This window comes from Desmodus rotundus, chromosome 5 (assembly GCF_022682495.2).
Source record: "Desmodus rotundus isolate HL8 chromosome 5, HLdesRot8A.1, whole genome shotgun sequence".
NCBI lineage: Eukaryota > Metazoa > Chordata > Mammalia > Chiroptera > Phyllostomidae > Desmodus > Desmodus rotundus.
In genome coordinates this window covers 154,460,043-154,483,504 of record NC_071391.1, presented here as the reverse complement: position 1 = coordinate 154,483,504, position 23,462 = coordinate 154,460,043, and the positions used below count along the sequence as shown (strand labels likewise).

Here is a 23,462-nt window from a genome sequence, read left to right as displayed (position 1 = left end):
TACCACTGCTATACACTATCACCCTAGAATCCCACAGATTTAGCCACACAGCAATGTCTACTCCCAAACAGTTCTTTGTAATTTGTGCAGGATTTGGCCAAAATGCACATACAGTCTTGTGCTAAAGTCAAACCTAGATCTTGTTTAATTGTAATCTAACATTTTATTTGATTGACACTTGAAATATATGAATAAAAATCTTATCAAGATAGACATACCGCAATTCTTATTTTTATTTAATTTTATTAACATATTGCTCTAAAAGCTGTGATATTTTTCACATTAATTTGAAATTTTCAACAAAAGACAAAAAACATTATTTATAACAGAATTATGCTATCTTAATAAAAGGCAAAACAAACCTTAGAGACTTACCAGGTGTATTACTGAGCTGCATGTTTTTAATTCTTTCGTTTAGTAATTGCTTCTCAGGTACCAAATAGATAAGCTTATTTTGATATTCCTTATAGAAAGAAAACGTAGTGCTTAATTAAAACTCTATAATGTCTATACATTTTTTGCAAACTTCAAAACATGATTTAATCACTCTTGAAACTTAGCATAGGAATGATATGTAGTTGTAAACTGCTCACAACTTATGAATAAACTAGAACGGAAGTATACATGATTGAAATACAAATATTTAAACATAAACCCATTTATAAGTGACTGGCTAAAACTAAAAGGTGGTGAAGAAAGCCTCTGTTAATGGGGCACACCTGGAAGCCTTACAATTTTCAGTACACTAATGGACAGCGGGGGGCCAGGCTAAGAGGCGCCTCTGGTGTCTGTGCTGCAGGGCACGTGTAAGCAGGGCACGTGTAAGCAGGCCATGATGCTCCAGAATCAACAGTACAAATCAAAGAGGGACTAAAAACTCAGGGATGACTGAGGAAGCAGGTGTAAGTTGGATGGGAAATGTTATTTGGCCTTTGTCTGTATCTGCTGTGAGAAAGTGAAAAAGCAGCTGATTAACTACCAGTCCATATGCAGAGAAAATTTGGTAAGAGGACTCTAGAGACACAGAATGCCTCCAGGGCCCCCATTCTCCAAACTCCAGTACATGAACTAGATCCTACGCACAAGTAAAGGAAAGAACTACCGGGCCCCTGAGGGACATATTCAACATTCTCACCGTAATTCTGAAAAGAATAATGCTATTTCAAAATTTCCTGAGAGTATCCCAAAACCAGACAGACTCAACCAAGAAAGAAAACTACAGGCCAATATCACTGATGAACATAGATCCTAAAATCCTCAACAAAATATTGAAAAGAAAGAAAAGCAAAAAAATGTCCTAAGAGTAGTAGCAATAACCTTATTTTAATATGTGTGTATATATATGTATTTACTTAAAACCTAAAACACAAAGTGATAAACATCCATTTATGAACGAGTATTAACCGGATGCCTACCAGAGTTTTAAGGGTCTACGAGCTTCCTGGTATCGTGTACAAGATTGTGCACATTCATATTAGAGACGCAAAGGGGTTCTTGATCCCAAAACCAAAACCACTCTATTAGGAAGAATTATTAATAACTGTTCATGTTTAAGGATAATTCAGAAGCAAGGGACCTACTTGAAGTTCTTGCTGGAGTTGCCGGATTTCCATAATTTCCAGGTCACACTGCTTATCCAGAACTTCCAGCTCAGTCTTTTGCGTTTGTTTTCTGAGTCGGACATCTTGGAGCCTGCCTGAGATCTGCTGATGCTTGCCGTTCTATAGGAAGAGCACATAAATATATGGCAAGATAAAATGCTAACAAAAATGTTATCAGGAAAATAAGATATTTACTTAAAACCAAGTGGAGCATGTTTTTTGAGTTGTATCTTTTGACTCAAGAGAATTGTTAGCAGAAATGCACCATTTTCAGAGCACAAGAACCCATATATTAGGATGAGAGCACAAATACAACACACAAAGTTTTTTTTGAGTTCAGCATGGAGGCATTAATTCGTAACATTAAAATAGAGACAATCTCAAAGAATACTGAGGAATAAATTTTGCATGTGGCATATAGCATACCTTCTTCGAGCTTCTATTTCTACCCTCAATGCTGTTAATCTAATTTCCTCTAATGAGACAATGTCCAGGAGGGTTTTCAGCTACAATTCTCTTTTCCTATGATAACATTCCTTTCCCCCTTATTTCTGAGAAGTAGGGGGGAAATTGAGATCAGAGATTCTCAGTGGAGGCTAAGAAGAAGGGTGAGGTGTTATGGGGTGAATTGTGCCTCCCCCAAATTCATGTTATATCCTAACCCCCAGTGCCTTACAATGTGACTGTATTGGGAGACAGGGCCTTTAAAAAAGCAATTAAGGGTTAAATGAGGTCATATGAGTGGGCGCTATTCCAATCTGATTGGTGTCCTTATAAGAGAAAATTTGGATACAAAAGAGATAACAGAGATGCAGAGGCAGAGGAAAGACCAGGTGAGGACATAGCAGGAAGGCGGCCATCTGCAAGCAGAGAGGCCTCAAAGGGAACCAAGCCTTGATCTTGCTAACACCTTGATCTTGGACTTTGAGAAAATAACTATCTGTTGTTTAAGCCACTTCTGTGGTATTTTGTTATGGCAGCCCTAGCAAACTATTACCATGGGGTGAAGAGAAATGAGACCCCTGATTTAAAAGCACTGATAATCAAAATTTCACTTGAGAATACGATCTAAAGGGAACATGCTGTGTCCATCCTAGAGCTCACGTTATCTTCTCCAGCAGGTGTGAGTGCAGGCCCTGGGCCTTTTCAGACCCTGCACGACAGTCCACACTACTGCCTGGTGCATTCCCCCCGTTCTTGAGGGAAAAGTCATCCATCTTAAGGTCTCTTCCCATTATATTTTTAAGGAAAAATATATAGACAACATGATACTTTGTCTATACTCAATTAGCTACACAAAGACGTTCAAGTTTTTTAGGCCTATTTTGTAGTACTGTGGCATGATTAATACTTGTGGCATGCTTTGCTATCCATTTGAAGGCATAAAATAGTACCTTTGTAACTAAAAATATTGTTATAATTTAAAAAACGTAATTCAAATCATCCACCAAATAATTAAGACAGACCTAAATTTGGCTCTACCACATGGCCGCACGTGCATTTCTGCAAAATCTTACTATGCTATCAGATGAGACTTATGGGAGTTTAGGGTCATAGTAGAATAGCATGCCTTATCCAGACCCTTCGTATCTTATGGAATGTAGGGTCACAGTAAAATAGCACTCCTTACCCAGACCATTTATCTTATGGGATTATAGGATCGTAGTAGAATAGTATGTCTTACCCAGACTCTTTAGAGCTTCTCACCTTGCATTTCAAAGTCTTTTAATAACCTGACCCTCTGATGTCTGGTGTGTAAAAATTAGTAAGTATAATGGCCAATATTAGCTTAACTACAGTCCTACAGAACTGGAAGGAATCGTAATAGACTTTTTATGATGGCAGTTTTAAATCATTTTTTCTTTTTAGCAGTAGAATCCTTTCTTCCAAGCAAATCTCAGATAAAAGGCCAGTAAAAAGTAAAGCAGATGGATGCGGTGCCTTCCTGCTGCCAAGTGCAGAAGAGCTGGCAAGGAAGTGCAGAAGTGCAGGGAAGGCAAGCACTGCCCTGGCTTCATGGCTTCCTGCTCCCACCTTCAGCTCATCCCCCTGCAGGCCACCTTCCAGAGGCCAGTGTGAAAACAGAAAATTGCTGAGAGAGCACTTTTTATTGCATAGATGGGCAAAGTGAGGCACAGAGAAGGGAAGTGCCTTGCCCAAGAGGCATGGTTTATCAGCATCTGAACTGAGACCACACAATGCTCAGCATTTTGAGTCACTTTATCCTTTCCTAATAAACTACACTGACCAGTTAAAAAGCACGTATGAAAACATAACTGCTTGATTATATTAAAACATAATGTGTTCTTGAGGTAGATTTAAAAAACAATGACATTTTTCAACAGGTAATTCCAGCATCATTCAGATCAATTTCAGTTATTAAACTTTAGCCATACCAGTGCTTCCAACTCGAGATGAAGACTCTTCTTTTTAGAGTTTAACCTGACAATTTCTTCCTGTTCTCTATTCCTTTGATTGAGAAGCTCCTGTCTACGAATTCTCTCCCACTCTAAACGACGTTGTCTTTCAAGTTCCTGTTTTGCTGCCTGAAATAATGAATTAAAGTTAATTTCTAAATGAACAATTATGCATCATTCAAACACTGATGGGCTGACAAAATAAAAGTGAGGTAGGATTTGATTGCCTATGGGTCACTGGGCAGACCTAGTTTCATCAACCGGCCTAAGTTGAAGAACTTCCACAAAAGTGACTTCCTTTAGACTTATTGATTGATTCACAGGACCCTCATCTTGTTGTAGTTACTTTTATCTTAATAAACAAAAGGATGATTTCCTAAAAAATATGTTAATAGGAAAACCTATACCTTTATTCTGGTTACCAGGGAAGAAAACAACTTCCATTCATATATTTCAGTGTCACTGGAATTCACAGCACTCCACTCCCAGCCCTTTAAACATAGCCAGCCCTCCTAGGAACCCTCACAACACTATTTATCCCAAGGACCTGCGCAAGCCCAGCCTCTTGATTCCTCACCAGACCTTTGACTCATCTCTCTCTCTCTCTCTCTCTCTCTCTCTCTCCCCCATTCCTTGTTCACTTAACTCTGGATCCTAAGTTTATGTTCATGTACTGCTCTGATCAAACTGACTCCCTCCTCTGGCTTACCAACCCTAGCTCCTCTCTCTGCTCTGCCATCCATTCTCCTTTGGGATGTCACCTGAAAACCCCTCACGGCCAAGATTCAGATTTGTGTAAGACAAGCAAGAATGTATGAGGCAGAGGAAAAGCCACAACAAAACCAATCATTTTTTTAATTGAAAGAAACACAGCCACTTATTAAATGTAATGATTTTCTTAGGAAATAAAATAACTTAAAGATAACCTCTCGTCTTTCTATCTCTTTTCTCCGTTCTTCCTCCCGTTGTCGCTCCAATTCCCTCTGCTTCTCCAAGCGTTTTTCTAACTCAAGTTGTTTCTTCCATTCTTGCTCTTGTAATTCTCTCTGTTTTCGTTCCCACTCTTCCTTTTCTTTCTGGGCTTTACGTTCTGCCTCCCTCTGCTGCTGCTCCATCAGGGCTTGGCGTCGCTTCTCCAGTTCCATGTTTCCCCGCTCATAGTTGGCTTTCCGCTTGTCCTCAAATGTAACTACATAATGTACATTATAAGTGTCCTTACACATGAAGAGCCTACAGATCCCACAGATCCCATTTTCAACATCCTCATGTCTTGTGATCATGTGACTGCTATTACTCTTTGCATACTTCTCCTAAGAATTTTAACTCAAATGTAAATAGTAAAATATTTCTGTTCTGAGAATATTCATTTTTAGAAAAAAAATTTGTAAGTTTGAATCCACCCAAGAGAGAAATAATTTTAACTATTCCTGCCAATAAAAATACTTCTCAACTTTTCTCTCAGCATTTTCTTTAAGGACAACCAAAGCTGGCTGGCTGTGTATTTGTTTTATTTGATATGTCCCATTGACTTTTTAATATTTTAAAATATCTACACATGTATTTTTTCAACCAATATTTAAACTTTTTTTTTAAGCTAAATATTTCATTACAAAGCTTGCTCCAATATTTTCCCCTAAAGTGGAAGAAACACTTTAACTAGGATGTCTAATACACATATTCTTGCCATATATACACACTGTCTCTTCTTGCATACTTTCCATTTTATCGATGTCAAAATCCATCCCATTCATGACATAGTTTCTCTTATAGCATATAAAATATTTAAAATGTAAAAATTCTAAATATTCATTTACATTTCAAAGTAAAACTTAAGACAACTCACTATAAATATACAACTTAGACACTCAATGTTACCTGGTAATTTTTTCTGAGGTTCTTCTTCTTGTATTTTCTGATATGAAGGCAGAGTTCCATTAATAGAATCAATTTGCTTTCCTCCTCTAAGAAAAGCAAGTAACAAACAAATTTAGCAACACACAGTCTGAGAATTTTTAGACTATATAGACTTCCAATGACCAGAGAAGGTTAATATTCAGAATATTTTATCAATATTAAAGATATCTAAAACACAGTATGGTCCATACATAATTACAGTGAACAGCAGCATATGGACTGTCAAACCAGAAAGATCTGGATTCAAATCACGGTTCAGCCAATTGCTGTTTTTGAGTAAATTTATTCTAAGTCTCTTCGGTCATCAGTTTTCTTATCAATAACACAGTGAAAACACACCTACTTCTAATACCTATTCCTACTTGGCATAATTCATTACATTCTAAAATCAAGTATCAATGTAAATGTTTAACTCTCTAAACCACTGGAAATCTCAAAGTAATACTAATGTCTGCTAAGTGATCAAGGCCATCCCCTCCCTCCCCAGAGGCACTCACCGGAAAGACGGAGGGACCAGCTCAGGAGGCAAAGTCAGGGGCAAAGGCTGTCCAGCTTTGGCCATGTCAGTGAGGTGCATCGCGAGGATGAACTCTTCAGCTTTTAGCTGTCCATCACCATCAATGTCAGCCAGAGTCCTAAAGAAAATGGGAAAATTCACAGCTGAGAAAGAAAATCTCAATTTGGAGTAAAATAGTTTCAAAAGAATTCAATTTTTTAATTTTAAAACCAAAAACAATGACAGTAAAATAGTTACCATAACCTAGTTTAGTGAAGTGTATAGGGATACAGAGAGGTGAGCTAACGTTTATCCTTCATTTCATATCACAAAAGAGAGGAAAGAAACTTTTAAAAGAAAACTATTCCTTCTGAAAAGGTGGAATGTCTTTTTTCATGGTTAATTCAACTATTAAGTCACATTTAATTCTACATTAAAGATGAGATAGGCTCTAATTATCCACAGAAGGCATTATATAAAATTAAACTAGTTTTACTTGTAAGATAATTAAATGCCAAATTCTCAAGAATAGTAACATTTTGCACAATTATATTTGCTTCCAAAGTTGCGTTAACTTTCAATTAGCTACTTTTATGGAACATCTTTGAGACACAAACTTTTACAGAAACAATACCTTTCTTATAATAGAGGATAAATAGTTAAAAAACATAATTAATAGGCAAACTCACCAAATAGTAGCTAGCTGAGTTTGAGAAAGATTTGACTGAAGAAGGGCATTTCTAGCTTGAAAACCTGATTGAGTGGGAAAAACATTTTTAAAAAAGGAAAATTCTTTAGCCCCTTTAAAGTCATGCAAAATACTCAATAACCATACCTATAAAACAATACCGCTGCTATCCTGGGAACTTTAACATCAAAGTCGTAATCAAAACAAACACATTCTCTGCCCCCAAGCAACTTAAAATCTAGAACTAGTGGGGCCAAATGATCTTCTGTCCTTTCAGAAGGTAAGTGACATGAAGTGACATGAAGGATTGAGCTACCAGTTCAGAAAGTACTGAGAGGCCACGTTCTGGAGACTCCTTGTGCACCCACTGCAACGGGAAGCACAGCTTCCTCAGCATTTTCAGATCTTCTCTTAACTCTCTGGTCATTCCTTTCTCTTCCTCTCAATCGGAAAATGCTGGCATCCCCAACGACCTGTCCTGGACATTCTTTTCTGTCTACTCATACCCATTCCTATGACTTTAAATAGCACCTAGAGGCTGGTGATTCCTAAATATACATCCCCAGACCAAATCTCTCCTCTAAGTTTAGACTTCTACATGCAACTGAAAAATCTACTTACCAAAGGACCTCAAACCAAATATGTATAAAACTACTCTCTCAAACCCTATCCATACTCCTCTTCCTTATCTTCACCCAAACCATTCTCCCTGTCTTCCCTTCTCTATGGCATCACTGTCCATTCAGTGGATCAAGCCACGAATCAAAGAGTCATCTTGGAGCCTCCCTCTCCTGTACATCCACCCCAAAGTCTTACAATTCTCAGTCACTGTGCATCTGGGCCCTTCTCGCCCATTAAGTCGCAATTTAAGGTTACATTCTCAGAAGGCCTTCTCTGTCCACCCTATCATTTCCTTTTCATTTTCTTCATATCTCATATCACAGTCTGTAATGTAACATTTATTTGCTCATTTACCTACTTTTGTTTCCCCTATTATGCTAAGTTCTATAAAGACAAAAACTGTGACTGCTTTATTCACTAATGTATGCCCCATGCTTGGTACATAGATGCTCAATGAATAGTTGCTAAAGTAATGAATAAAGTTTAATCCAAATTGTTCATCTAAGGTGTAGTGGGGACCTATGTGATAGCATGCAATAGTATAATATTAACATTCACTTGATGTTTACTATGTAAACTGTCCAATTTTCTCTCCATCAGTGAGAAAACAAAAACATGTTTCTGTTACAGGCTTCCTAATCTTCAATGGAAATACTCCAGAACAGAAAATCCCCATCTGCACAAGAGGAGCATTCACTCCCGGGGCGCTAATCTGAGGTTTTCTGGTTACGGATGAAATCATGTGGCTTCTCTGGAGAAGGTCTCTCTAGTCAGTGCAGCAGCTGCTGCAACTCTCACCCTCAGCTGACTGAGCCGTGAGCACCAGCGGAGTCAGGCCCTACTCTGGGTCCAGCCTGAGTGGAGGCTGGTCCAAACACCTCTGCACAGAAGAGAGCAAGCAGTGCTTGTGCCAACTCTTCCTCAGCACCAGCTCCCACTACAAAAGTAGCACAAATGCCACTAAACCCAGCATTTCACTGAGCTTTGAACACAGGTCTGCTTAATCAAAGCTACATACACTCTATGGAACAGACACAAATATATACCATGTACTGTGCAAGTGAATGTTTATGGTATATCACTTAAAAACTTTCACTCTTCTTTTAAAAAAATCTGGCCATTTAATAGAAATCACATAAGGAAAAAACACTGGAGACGGCTCAGAGCCTCACCCAAGTAACTATTCCTCAGTGAGCTTTGAGGACATTTTTGTATTAAGAGGAGGATTCCTCCAATACAGAGAAATGGAAGGCTGTTTCAAGCATGAAAAAGGGTTCAGTCACTAAGGTTTCAGCTCTTGGACAAAGACAGCAGAGCTGATCCCTTAGCATTAGGTGACAGAGCAAACAAGAGGAAGAAGGGAAGGAATGTAAATGGTTAAAAGCACACTGGTGGGAGGCTTCAATGTGTGCAGGCAAAGTCTGAACAATACAAAGCGCTACAGGGGCCAGAGAGTGCTTTCTTAAGAAAAGCTCACCTGAACAAGTACACTGTTGGTCTGCCAACCCTTTGGATATCCTATTTCCTGTGCCTATGATGCCATTCTCCATTCTCCATTCTCTACCTGGCAGTCTATTTATCCTCTAAGATCCAGCTCAACTGTCATCTCTTCCATGGAACTCTCTTTTATATCCTTGGAGCTAGTTACTTTCTCATCTATATTAATGATAGCACCTTTAAGCCACTAATCAAATTCTGTGATTATGCAACCTACTGCTATGGGCTCTTCAAAGATATGGGCCATGTCTTCTTTCTCTCTGCAGTCTAGTACCTCACAGAGTGTCTGGGAGATATGAGACTCAAGAAATATTTGAGTCAATGAATTAATTTAAATAGATCATGATTAAGATTTAGGAGAAAGAGAAGACGAACAATAAAAGGGAAAAATTAGACCACCAACATTCACTGCATAAAACAATGTGTGAGGCTAAGTCGGCCCCATCCTCATATACCTGGGCACACCGGAAGCAACTTCTCTTTTCAAAAAAACCCAATCCTTCCCTTAACTATGGATACACAGCTTTACTCTAATAGATCTAAGAACAGTAACATTCACTAAAAACAAAACAGTGCACAACCTTTACACAGTGTGGCATACACAAATAAAGTAACATTGGGAGATATTTTCTTCATGTTCCAACATAAATCCACCTTCATTTACACGTATGTCTGAAGCACACACATACAGAGCTCTAATCTTAAGTGTATTTCGGGATGAGTTTCTACATGGTATGCACACATGCAACCAACACCTGCATCAAGATACGGAATGTCTCCTGCACCCCAGGAGGTTTGGGCAGGGCCCCTTCCCAACAGAGTAACTACCCCACTCTGATTTCTATCACCACCAACTAGGCTTTCTGTTCTCCAGCCTCCCATAAATGAATTAAACAGTGTGGATTTTGTGCACCAGGCTTCCTTCATTCAATACAGTATCTGTGAAATGCACCCATGTTGTTGCAAGTATCAGAAGTTCATTCATTTTTATTGCTGTAGTGTTATAAAAATACACCACAATTTATTTATCATTCTCATGTTGATGGACACTTAGAATGTTTCTTTTCTGGATACCTTAAAAACGATTTTATTTATTTATTTTTAGAAAGATGGGAAGGGAGGGAGAAAGAGAGGGAGAGAAATGTCAATGTGTTAGAGATAACATCGACTGGTTGCCTACTGCACACCCCAAACTGGGGACCTGGCCTGCAACCCAGGCATGTGCCCTGACTGGGAATCGAACCAGCGACCTTCCAGCTCGCAGGTCAGTGCTCAATCCACTGAGCCACACCAGCTAGGGCTCTTTTTTGGATATTTTTAATAAAGCTGCCATGAACATTTTTTATACATGTTACTTTAGTCTACTTTTGTTAATTTGAATAAAGAAACTTCTTTAATGCCAAATAGGGCCCAAGCAAGTTCATTTTTTCAAAGAATGAGAATCACAACCTTATATTAATCTCAAGTATGTCTGAATACCATATTTCACATAATCTAAGATGCCATCAATTATAAGATACACCATTATTTTCTGTAACACTAAGAAAGAAAAAAACACTGGCAATAAAACCATGACACAGTGTTAACACACCACTGATGGGAACCTTCTAATTTCAGAGAGGTTAAAATGGTTTGTTTTGTTTTTTTAAAGGGTTATTTAAAAATATAGTATACCTTACTTCACACAATTTCATAAAATTACAGAAAATTTTAGCTATTAATATTTGATACATGTAAAATGTAGTGTATTTGTAAGTTAGAAAGTATAATAATAAAAGTCACCCATGAACCTAACACCCGACTTAAAAACTAGATCATTACTAAATGCCTTGAGGCTGTGTTCCCCTGATTTTTGTGTGTATATTCCCTTGCTTAAAAAAAAGGTTTCATCACATAGGTATATATCTTTGAAGAAAATGCTGCATGTTTTTGCCTGTCCAACAATTCCTAAAACCTTATTGCTTCCTTGCCCCACCGCACAACTAGAGATCTTATGCTCCTATTTTATAGACTTCTTTTCATTCTCTAAACATGCCATGTACTTTTTGCTTGTAAGGATTCTTCTGTCACCCTCAAATGCCCTCATCTTCAATTCTTTCATGATAGAGCTTAAATGTTCCCCTCCTATAAGCTGTTTTATCTGATCTCATTAGTATTAATATATTCCATCCTATGTTCCCTAGCATTTTAAAGCTCTTATTACTTTTGAACATTTATTTACTTGGTCTAAATTGTAATTCATTGCTGAGTAAAGAGGGGGGAAAGTCAGAAGGCAGGAATTCTACTTGCCTATTATCCTCTCTTTACGTGCCCTTCACTATCCTCAATTAGTAAAGTTTGAATGTCTGTTCTAGCATGGACTCAAATACTCTACGGGGATCTAAGGTCAAGTTTTATGGGTACATTTTGGTTCCAGTATTAAAGGATGAGCGATGCTCACGTGAGGTTTTAGGAAGAGCAAACAGAGAAGACCCAATGAGGAGAGGAATTCTCAGGGAACTGAGCTGAGGCTAAGCCCCACACAGTGCCTCTTGCCAGGTGAGGTTCTCCATTCACTCCCGACACTGGAGGACAAGGTTTGATCTTCTCAAGGGCGAGGTCTTTTGGGTGTGTATCTGTGTGCTCAACTGTATCGCCAGAGCTTTGAAGAAACCAATGTTATATCCATCTTTGAACTCTTACACAACTTACATTTGTATTTATCCAATGCCCGTCAAATTTTTTTGATGTTTAAATTTTAGATGAGCTACAAAGTACGCAAAAGCCCACATAAAAAACTTCAATTCTCTCACATTCTTAAGCTCTGTATGCCACTCACCTGAGAGGTACCCACTCATGCTTTTGTCAAGACTATTGAATTTTTGCCGATACTTTAATCTTGAAGGCTGAGGAACTGCCCACTCTGAGGTCCCAGTCTTGGGCGAGTTCCCTGAGAGTGAAGCAGTTGAGGAAGTTGAGCTATAACAAAATTTATTTAAAATTTTTATGTTACTAAATAAAATACATTTAGTTAAACTTTGTAAGACAAATAAAGAATCACACCTTCTATAATACAATAGTAACTGCTGCTGTATTTGATATTGAAAAAATTCAAGCAATTATCCTTATTCTTAGGAAAGCAAATACCATATGAAGTATAGAACTACCATGTATCAAGAACCTATTATGCTGGGGCCTTCACAAAATTACCTCTAATCCTCCTGACAAACTTAAAAGGTATTACTGGCCCAGTTTTTATACGGGCAAACTATGGCTTAGTGATGTTGAGGGGCAAAAAGGTCACACAGCGCGTGATTAAGCTAGGATACAAAGATTCTTCTGGGTCAGTGCTTTAAAGAGCATTACTGTGAGACAACTGGATTAAGAAGATGTGGTACCTGTAAACAATGGGATATCACTGTATCTTTTTTAAGATTTCATAAAAAAGAATGAAATCTTACCATTTGCAACAATATGGATGGACTTAGAGGGTATTATGCTAAGTGAAATAAGACAAATACCATATGATTTCACTTATATGTGGAATCTAAAAAATGAATAAAGAAACAAACAAAAAAGAAAGAAATTCATTATACAGAGAACAAACTGATGGTTGCCAGGTGGGAGGTGGGTTTTGGGGCTGGGTAAAAAAGGTGAAGAGGTTAAGAAGTACAAATTGGCAGTTAGAAACTGTTCAAAGGGATACAAAGTACAGCATAAGGGATACAGTAATACTGCAGTAACTATGCAGGTGGCAGGGGCTGCTGGACTTGTCAGGAGGATCAGGTCATAAGCTGTGTCAATGTCTGGCCACTATACTGTACACCTGAAACTAACATTGAATGTCACCTGTAACTGGAAATTTTTTTTTAATTTATAAAAAGAGTATTATTGTAATTTATACAAGGGGTGGTAAGTAAACATTGATGTTTTCTGAAATTAAAGGATACTCAATCAGCAGAATTTGCTCAAGAAAGAAAGAAATTAATAATGTGCAACGATTATAAGATGTTTTAAGAAACATATTATTTAAAGGAAAAACATGTAGCTCTGAGCAAAAAAAAATTAACTGATTAAAAATATAGCAAAATACTTTTAGTTTACATGAAACATTTTTAAAAAGATTTTATTTATTTTTAGAAAAAGGGGAAGGGAGAAAGAGAGCGCGAGAGAGAATCATCTAAGTGTGAGAGAAACACCCATTGGTTGCCTCTAGCGCACCACCCCCAGCTAAGGACCTGGCCCACAACCCAGGCATGTGTCCTGACCAGAAATGGAACCAGCGACCTTTCAGTTTGCAGGACGATGCCCAATCCACTGAACCACACCAGTCAGGGCATACATGGAACATTTTTCAAAAGTAAAATACCACAGGCATTTAATAGTTCTAAAAATAAAAAAAATATTTTATATAATTTATGAATAGTAAATTTACATCAGATCATTATAAAGTAAAACTTGGATAAGTTCAGAGCTTTAAACCAATAGCCATTTGTTAAATACTCCTTATAAAAGCACAACAAGTTGGAAGTTTAAGTATTCATACCTACTGGACCCTAAATCAATCAGAGACTGGGCTTTCTGTATACTAGCACCACCAAATCCTCCCATCATCATACTGTAAGATGACGTATGAGGCAATGCTAAAAAAAGAGAAAAAGAAAAGAAAAATGAAAAAGGTTCACACTAAACAATGATCACAAATTATGAAGGAAACGTGCCTCTATTAGAGTGTGAACATAACGATTTCTTTCTTCATACGAAATATTGACTCATTAGACATACAGTACTTACTTGAAGAAGAGTAAGGAATGGATAAAGGCTGGATGAGACTGGCAGTTCCATTTGGTAATGATGAAGTGCTAACAGAAGGCACGAGGGGAGCAGGCATCATTAAAGGAGGAAGGGTGGTCCCTGAAGTCGCAGGGGACAAGGCTGTTGCTATAGGTGCGACTGGAGGCAATGGCTGAGGAATGGATAGATTGGGCATGCTTCCCATTCCTAAAGACAAAATAGAACACATTTCCCAGTGCTAGTAAATCAATCATAAGACACATGCCAGAAAACAAGTTTATAGTACAGTGAGCAGGCCCTATATTTATATATAGGAACACTATGGGCAAACTAGCCTTAAAAATTTCACAAAAGCAGCTTTGACCCAGCAGTGAGGGAGGTAAACTACTGCTTTTAATATCAATATTGTGACCTATCTGAACTAAAGGAATGCCTACTAAGGAGTTAACAAGTCTCTTCCAGCACCATGAACAAAATCAAGCAGCCTTTTCCAATTAAGTATTAGAATCCTCAAAGAGAGAATGTAGTACTTGATCAAATGTGGGATTTTGCGTGAAGATTATACAGTGCTATTGAATCAATACACACACACAGAGCCAAACGACCCTCACTCAAAGGAGCAAAGTGATGACTCTTATTCATTTACTAAGTAAATTGCTGAAAACTGGGTACATTATATAAACAAATCACACAGTGATTTTCAGTTTATCTCTAGAGTTTACTGTGAGAGTGAAAGAAGTCAGTATCATCTGGGGTATAGGGACATGTTTCAGATACACAGAGAGATTTCATTGAACACTCCACTCCAATGAGTGCTTCTCACGTACAATTAATAAGAAATTGGCTAGTGAAAATTAATGAAAAACTGGTTACCTCTGATGAATATGTAAATTAATCAGCACAAAGTCTTCAACTTTTAGCCCTAAACTTAGCTGGCTAATTAACCTTTAAAGAAATTTCTTTATAAAAATAATTATACTTATGTATAATTTCAAATTATCCCCAAATTACACTATTTCAAGTGAGTTTAAAATTGTTCACATTTTTTCTGTTACTCATACAAAGTATAGAGGAAACTAATTAAGACTAGTATTTAGGACCAGCTACACAAAGGAGATAATACAATTTATCACCCAACTGGGAAAGAAAAGGGCACACTAACCAGACTAGATTCCAAGACAAAAGACATGAGAACTGCCCCTGGAAACTAGGACACACAGACACCCTAGCTGTGACAGCAAATTTAATATTTCTTATTTCAGACATGAAAATTAACTTGGAGTCTGGGAATTGTCATTTTATGCCAACATATCTTTTTTTGATCACTAAATAACCGTCAGAGGCTACTAATTAAATCCATAAATACATACCAAAACGAGCAGAAATCAATGGAGAGAACATAGGAGGTTGTTTCATAATAGGAGGGAGAACCACAGGCAACTGCTGGCCCTGCAGCTTCAGTTTGATGAGTTTCATAGCTATGGAGAACTCCTGCTGATCCATCTTCCCATCCTTGTTGAGGTCTGATAAAGCCCTAAAGGGACAGTGAGGTGGGCAGACTGTATGTAGGGTCAACATTACTCTTGAGGATGATGATAAAATAAAAACAATGATGTAGCATTCACATGTCGATCATCATTTAAAAATGTATGTGTATATCTCAAAAAGCTGAAACCTATACATTAAGAAATATTGACCAGAGAAACATCTAATAAAATACTGCCATTCTACATAGAATCTAGAGACCTCTGGGATAAATTCCACCAGTGTTAATGGAAAAAAAAAAAATTATTTAAGAGTATAATTCTTCTAAACTTATTCATTTGTTCAAATATTTATTGAATGCTTGCTATGTGCCTGGCACTTGACCAAGCATGGGAATATTCCAAGTAGACAGAAAATGGAGTGGGTATTGATATTTACCATACATACATTAAAAAAACAAATGTTACTATAAATATTATAAGAAACAATTTATTTAAGGTAGGAACAGAAGAAAGAAGGAATAATTTTGGGTTTATAGATGATGAAATAAATAAAACTACAAAATAACAAAAATTTGAATCTGCAAGTAAAAACAATTTTACGTTAAACTGCATTAAAAACCAAATAAAACCAGATATATAATAATTTAAGATCATCTACAAAACAATATTACCATATTTCAGCTAAAACAGGAGCTGGCAGGCCTGACTGTAAGAAAAATGTACGTGCTTGATCACCTGAAAGCAATAAAAACAAAAATCAAGCAGGATATTAGTAGAAGGAATTACTCCAGTGCCTGTGAATAATAATAGGCACTAATAATCATGTTACTGATTTATTATAACTTTAATTTCGATCATTAAAAAATTAAACAGAAATACACATATAAAATTATTTACATTTCATTAATAAGACTTAGATGTTTTAAACGAAGTCACAACTGGTTATACAATTAATCAGTGATAAAAGATTTCATTCTTCATCTTATTTTCCACAATAATTGAAGTCTTAATTGATAATATTTCTACTTAACAAAATTTAGAGTTAAAAACACTACTCCCTAGAAAAGTGCTAAATAAAAAATACCAGATGTTGAGAGGGACAGCCATCCACGGGTGTCTCACAATCCTACATATCCAGCTGTGTGCGCCAAGAATGCAAGATACTAATTGCTCTCTACCTGGGCATTTCTCAGAACCGGGCTTGCCGTGAGCTAGCTTGAGGGACGGGGTAAGGTTTTCCCTCTGGGACAAGGAACAAGCTGGCTTACTGCATGCTAAAACATGGTAGGTGCCCTCTAGCTCAGCGTTCCTTTCTTGCAACACAGCTGCTGCATGTGTAGCATCCTTCTGGGATCTCTGCATGGTCCCTGTGTGACTCGGGACAAGGGAGGCTGACAGAAACGTGGCAATGCTCATGCTGTCTGCTGTGTCACTACTCACAGTTTGGTGCTTCTGTTTTAGAACTCACACATAAGTGATCTCATATGGTTCTTGTCCTTTTCTGACTGACTTAATTCACATGGCATAATACTCTCAAGATCCATCCATGTTGTTGCAAATGACAATGTTTCATTTGATATGAATCTATCATTTAATAATACAAATATGATGGCAACCAAATTAAAGTATAATTCACAAATAAAATACAAACACACACCTGTTATATAACCTCCTGCGGGCTTGAGGTTATCAAATTGCTTGTCATGCTTAGTCCGTTCTTCAGAGGTAATAGCCCACATGTTTGGCCCTCCTAAAACATAAATGGAAGACAAAGAAATTATACTGTATGTATGAGAATGCTTAAAATATAACATTCTAAAAGGTAAATATGAGTCACAAATATCTGTTTAAATGACAGTACTTAATACCTGAGTGACTACAAAGAGTAAAGCTCTATCATGAACTATACAGCATACCCCTAAGGCTTTTCACTCATTCTTCCAATTAACATCTACTGAACAGTTACTGAACACTACTCGCCGGAAATAAAGAGATGAATAAAATATTATTCCCATCCTCAAGGAACTCTTACTTAGATGTTAAACTGTGAAGCATCCTAGGCAGAAATACACAGGGGATGGCTAATGTAGGTTTACAGTTGTAATACAAATAAATAATTCAGTGATTAAAAAAAGATGATACAGGAATAAACCGTTTTGCATACTCACAACTGTAAACCTACTTTTGCCCACCCCATAAATAAAAGCTGTGCTAACACTGAGTGAGGAGCATCAAGAGTGAGACAGTAGAAGACAGACTGAGGCGGAGCCCTGAAGCTTCGTCTGAACTGTCAGGTGAAGAGATGGGATGGGGCATTTCACACAATAGGGCACAGCATGAGAAGTCAAGGAAGTACACTGAGCAGACTGGCAGCTCCAGCACCACGTGTGAGGTAAGACACAGGTGGGAGGGATTAACTGTAAAGAGTCTTAAATGCCATTCCCAAGAGTCTGACTTTTACCCTGTAAGTTATGGAGACCCATCTAGTACTATTTAAAATAACCTTCTAAATTTGGAATAATTTTAGATTTGGAATAATTTACAGAAAAGTTGCAAAGATAGTAGGGAGTCCCTATGTACCCGTCACCCTATTTCCTCTGTGTTAACAATTTCCATAACCATGGTACTTTTGTCGAAACAAGTAAATTAACCCTGCTGAACTAAAAACCCCATCAGCAGGACTAGCTGGTGGACCCCAACAAAACTGACTCTGGGTACTGAAGACAGGACAATGTCTGTCACTGAGGATTCTGCCGATCACAGACTTTGTGCAAGAGAAGCAGCCTCCACCTGAAGCTGCCCTTTGGGGCCTCAATGCTTGACTCATGGAGACCTAGTGACTCTCCCACTTCAAAGTCCCATTTTGGAGTAGGTGAACTTGAATTTCACAACTAAAAAGATGAGAAGAATCCAAAAGCCCAGCTTGTCAAATAGAAATGATCTAATTAAGAATACAGACAGCCTGGCCCCAAGGGCATCTGGGCTTTACATTTTAAAAAGGTGGGGCAGCTAGCTCTCTGAGGAGAAACTATTCCTACTCCACTGTCGGAAACAACGCTACTGAATCAGTGAGGTGCCCCGAAATGCCTGGGGCTAGTTCCCTCACGGTTCAGAGAAGCTGAAGCCCACAGTGTCCACCAGGCTGTCGTGATTGCTCAGCCTCCAAGCTATGCAGGACCAAAAGGTGACACGGTCATTCTGTTCAGTGGGCAGACTCAAACTTTTGGGCTGTGGCCAATGGCCCATTTGTTTGGTTTGCCACGTGGAAAACTGTAACTGACAGATTAAAGACACCCTCTTTGGGGCTGCCAACTGAAAACAAATTGTAATTGCTAATTGAATGGTCTGAGTCACTAATGCAGCTCCCCGCGGTAAGGGCCCATTCTCTGATTTAGACCGAAATCAAGCTGCTGATTAAATCCTCCTCTATGGGATGCAGAGGATACCACTTGTGATTCCTGTCTGAGTGTGGATGTGTATGGGGAGGGGCGGGAGGTTTGGGAGGTCTCATTGCACAGGGCATTGCCCCCTTTGGCTCTTGGCAGATTGACATCGCATCTTTGACCCTCTCTCAGGCTACTGGTGGTGCCTCAAATACTTTGACACTTTTTCAGGTTACCAGTCAGTCAATGATGCCTACATTACCGTGGCCCTTAAAACTACCCTGTGCTTTGTTTTCAGCTTTCTGAACCATGTGCACTAAGATGTTGATTGTATCATTTGTCACAAAAGCTGCTCAACAATGCACTGATGTCTGACTCTGCTTCCATCACCTCCTCCTGGTCCACACTTCTTAAAGTAAGACAGTTGGGCCACTGAACGTGCTATCCACAGAAAGGGAAAATCATTGCCTCGTAGGGGTTTCCAGGCTAATGAAGACTAAAAGGGTGGTGGTGGTGGGACAATAGGGGACATACAGACCTGTCGTGAAAATTCAGGATTCCACCTTGACCATTCTTGGACATGACACATCTTTCTTTCTCCTAATAAGTGTAGGGAGGCCTGGTTGGAACATCCTCCAGTTCCAGGCAGCTTAGCTAAAATGGGCCCTAGAGGATTCAAAGTTAACTCTGCTTTGGTGTACAAAACGATCCTTGACCCTCTTGCATCTAACCCTTCTGTGTCACAGTAAGGCTCCAGCCAAATGGGACAAGTAGATGTTGTGGTGGGGGAAAAGACCTTAGTCACGAAGGTCTGGGGGGAAAAGACCTTAGTCATGAAGAGGTGTGAGTGGAAGAGGCCTTAATGACCTGTACTCTTTCAGAACTGGCCCTGGGGTCTTTTCCCCCCAAGGAAAATGTCCTGGTGCACTTCTCCTAAACTGCTGGTAGCACCTTCCATTTAACTGGCTGCTGAGCCTGCCCTCCCTTACCACATGGCTTTGACTTCCATTTGATCCTGATCCACACTCAGTCTTAGGCAGGCCCTGTGCACCTGGGACCCCGGGGTGTGGGTTTCTCTGTGTTCCTGCCCCCCATTCTGTGGCACCCAAACTCCTCCTTGGTCTTGGGAAGGCCCATCCCCCAAGCAGCTACTCCCCCAAGCAGCAGCAGGAGCAGCACCTCTGTGTGGTATCAGTATTGAATCTTAGGCCCAAGAAGGTCCCTTCCCCTCCTCAGTGGTAGAGAGCTTTTTCTTCTCCCCTTATACCCCACCCAGTAGCAATGTGTCTCAGCCTGTGTCCTTGGGATCCTTGCTAATGTCCTCCTAGTGACCCCCAGTAGCTTAAGACTTTTGCTTAATAGAAGAAAAGGATACAGAAGAATGCATGGCATTTTGTGCCTGTCCCCCTACAGCCGCCTGCAACACTGAGGTGGGGGCCTGTTCTGGTCTCTTGTGCAGTCCCCAGCCCTTCAGGCGAGAACTCAGTGGATGCCCCCAGGAAACAGCTTGAAGTTAAGTATAAACTCCCCTTGTATCTGTGGCTCACAGTCATTCCAGACTGGCATGCTAGCTCTCACTTGCTGTTTGGTATTCAGTAGAATTTTAACTGATTTCTGTAACATCATTTTACACATTTCACATTCTGTAAATCCCCCCCACTTTATTTAGAGCTCTGCATCCACAAAGTCTGAGACTGAGTTCTGTGGAAAACTGTTCCAACTGCATTGGTGGCATAAGGAAATCCTTTGCTTTGCCATCTGTCCCACGGTCCACTCTGAAGTCCGGTCTCCTTGACTCTAGAGAGTCAGTCCAGACGCGAACCCCCTATGCCTACACTGAATCCAATTTACTCTGCTCCCCAATTTCTGGAAACTCTTCAAAGTTTCTGGCACACTGATAGTGCCTTTTCTATTTCCTAAAGCTACCTCAGATGGAAGACAAATGTTTTCTCTGGTAACTTAACTGGGATCCGGAAAAAGAGAAAATAAGCATTTAAATCACTACCTTAAAACAAGACTTAGTGTTGTCATGAGTGAACATAACAGCAACGACAAAGCAGCTCCAAAAAAAAAAGGTGGTCCAGAGAGTTAGGGGTCTAGAAATAGTTTTCTATGAGGCAGTTAAAATCTGAAGTATTAAGCCAGAGGAATCAAAGATTAAAGAAGATATGGTAGCAACTTTAAGTATTTTTTAAGGTATGGAGAATACAGTTACTTGCTATCCTTACAGGAATTAGGAACAAGACAGCCACGTCAGAAAGTTAGGGCTGTATCGAAGAGGAATTAACTGCCTTGAAGGTATTCTTCTTGTTAGCAGAGGTGTTAAAACGGAGGATGGCTTCTTAAGCCTGAGCATTTATTTCTGAGGTTCTCTCAAACTATGAAAAAGAAGCAAACAATGATTTTAACGATCCTTTCCATTTGCTCTAAAACTGAGACCAGTCTCTCAACTTCCTACTACCTCCAAATGCACCTCTGCCCTCGTCCTTTGGTAGTTAACAGCGCTGGAGCATAAAGAAACAGTGACGGTTCTGCTCCCGTCTGTGTGCTACCCAGGCTGGTGACTTAGGCAGGTCTGTAGCCCTTTTCATCCTTCAGTCCTTATCTAGTAAGAACAGGGTACGCAGTCCCAGGCAATACTTGACTAGCCAATGTTCTACACCAGAGGTGTTCAACGCTTCCCCGCCCCCAACTGAATCACCTGGGGATCTTCAGCGGGGAAAAGCTATTCCAGCAGACTAAGTAAGTCAGAATTTCTGGGGGATGAAGCACAAACTTCCTAATTTTTAAAAAGCTCTCCAGGTGATTTTTTTGTGCAGGCAGGGTTGAAAACCACGGTTCTCTACAAGCCAGGGTTGCACACTGCCCCCTCTTCTCTCTATCCCTCCTAAGAATATTCTGCTCCACCTTTACCTCCCGGCTATCTCTGGACAGCGAGCCAACAGTGCTGTCCAAAGGCAACACCTGGTGCTGTCAAAGTGAATTATATGGTCCAGTACCTGGCAAACTCTCTTTCCCTTAAGGGTGATACATATATCACTCAACTCTATCCTGTTACAGTGAGTTAATCTCACCTAACTCACTTTTTCTCAAACAGAAACATAGATCTTTTTTTTTTTTAACCCCCTTTACCTACTGCTCTCTCAACTCTTGAATGGCTATCTCAGATGAACAACCTTCCCTCTCTATCATTGACTTTTAAAGTCTAACATTAGCAGAGCAATAGTAGTACTTAGTAGAAGCAGCAACTTCTATCTACTGAGCATTACCGTATTTTGCCGTATATAATATGCACCCATGGTTGTGGCCCAACTACTGAGCATTACCGTATTTTGCCATATATAATATGCACCAACGTTTGTGGCCCAAACTTTCAGGAAAAAATTCTTTTGTTTTAATTATTTAATTCAATTTATTTATTTATTTATATTTAGATACTTGTTTTTTTGTATTATAAAGGAATTTTAGCATTTATTTTTTAATATATTATGGTACAAAAAGTTTTATGTAACAAATAATTACAAAACACAAGAACCAATACAAGGTATTTTGGGTACTGCCCGTGTATAATGCACATCCGTATTTTTCCCTCAAAAATTTGGGCAAAAAAGTACGTATTATACACGGCAAAATACAGTACTTTGTGCCAGCACCCACACTAAGTATATTAATATTACCACATTTAATTTTCACAACTCCCATGGACTAGGTTTTACATGTATTACAGATGGAAAAACTGAAGTGTAGGCTGGTTAAGTAACTTGCTTAATACCATGCAGCTAATTCGTAGCTAGAACTTTCTTGTACTTTAGAATATAACTTCAAAATTCATGCTCTTAATTACTGCCCCACATTATTTCCCTGATTACTTTGATATTATTTTTGTCATTTGAAAATAAGTAACAAAATGTAAAGGAGATGCATCTAAACTGATATTTAAATATAAAAATAGGTCTCTTTTACATGTCAAAGCAACCAAATTTTCCTTTGGAATAACATACCTTTAAAAAATTCGGAACACGGATTATATACCAAATAGGTGAGAAAATGTTAACTATGACACTACCTCTAATATAAATTTATTTAATACTTAAAAAGAAAAAACAATACAAAACAAAAACCTAGGATAAAAGGAATGCTGGTAATACACCTCCATCCCAGACACATAAATCCTTCCAAATCCCATAAACATAACATCCTCTTTCACATCCTGTGACTCTTGTTCCCTTCACTTGGACTGGCATTCACATCATCCCCTCTTCTCTTTCAAATTTACCTTTCAAGGTCCAGGGCAGATGTCACTTCCTCTAGGAGGTCACTAACACCTGCAGGTCAAATTAATTGCTTTCTCCTCTAGATTCTCAAGAGGCTACTCCATGCTTCCACAGAGCACTTAGAAAGGTGCTGTGATTGTTTTGTGTCCATCTGTTCTGCCAGACTAGAGCCCTTGGAGCAGGAGCTTTGCGTTTATCTTTCCATCCCCAGAACCAGCAGAGTACGCAGCACCGAACAAACACTTAAAAGTGACTGAGGCATCAACATGTGAGTGAATAAAAGAAGGAGTAGAAAACAAGATGAGAAGCAA

At 38.8% G+C, this 23,462-nt stretch overlaps 1 protein-coding gene across 6 annotated transcripts in view; it reads right to left on the bottom strand.

Annotated features, from left to right (window-relative positions):
• The window catches only part of ITSN2 (intersectin 2), a 116,119-nt gene that overhangs the window by 64,558 nt on the left and 28,099 nt on the right, over positions 1-23,462 (bottom strand). For all 6 annotated transcript variants that reach the window (XM_045189205.3, XM_024552516.4, XM_053925822.2 and 3 more), the window contains exons 3-15: positions 17,152-17,244; positions 16,166-16,229; positions 15,378-15,541; positions 14,008-14,214; positions 13,760-13,856; positions 12,053-12,192; positions 7,118-7,181; positions 6,430-6,567; positions 5,894-5,979; positions 4,945-5,207; positions 3,998-4,147; positions 1,581-1,721; positions 376-463 (exon numbers count right to left, since the gene is read on the bottom strand). In XM_045189205.3, coding sequence (XP_045045140.2) covers positions 376-463; positions 1,581-1,721; positions 3,998-4,147; positions 4,945-5,207; positions 5,894-5,979; positions 6,430-6,567; positions 7,118-7,181; positions 12,053-12,192; positions 13,760-13,856; positions 14,008-14,214; positions 15,378-15,541; positions 16,166-16,229; positions 17,152-17,244 — 1,695 coding nt within the window. The remainder of the gene's footprint in view (positions 1-375; positions 464-1,580; positions 1,722-3,997; positions 4,148-4,944; positions 5,208-5,893; positions 5,980-6,429; positions 6,568-7,117; positions 7,182-12,052; positions 12,193-13,759; positions 13,857-14,007; positions 14,215-15,377; positions 15,542-16,165; positions 16,230-17,151; positions 17,245-23,462) is intronic.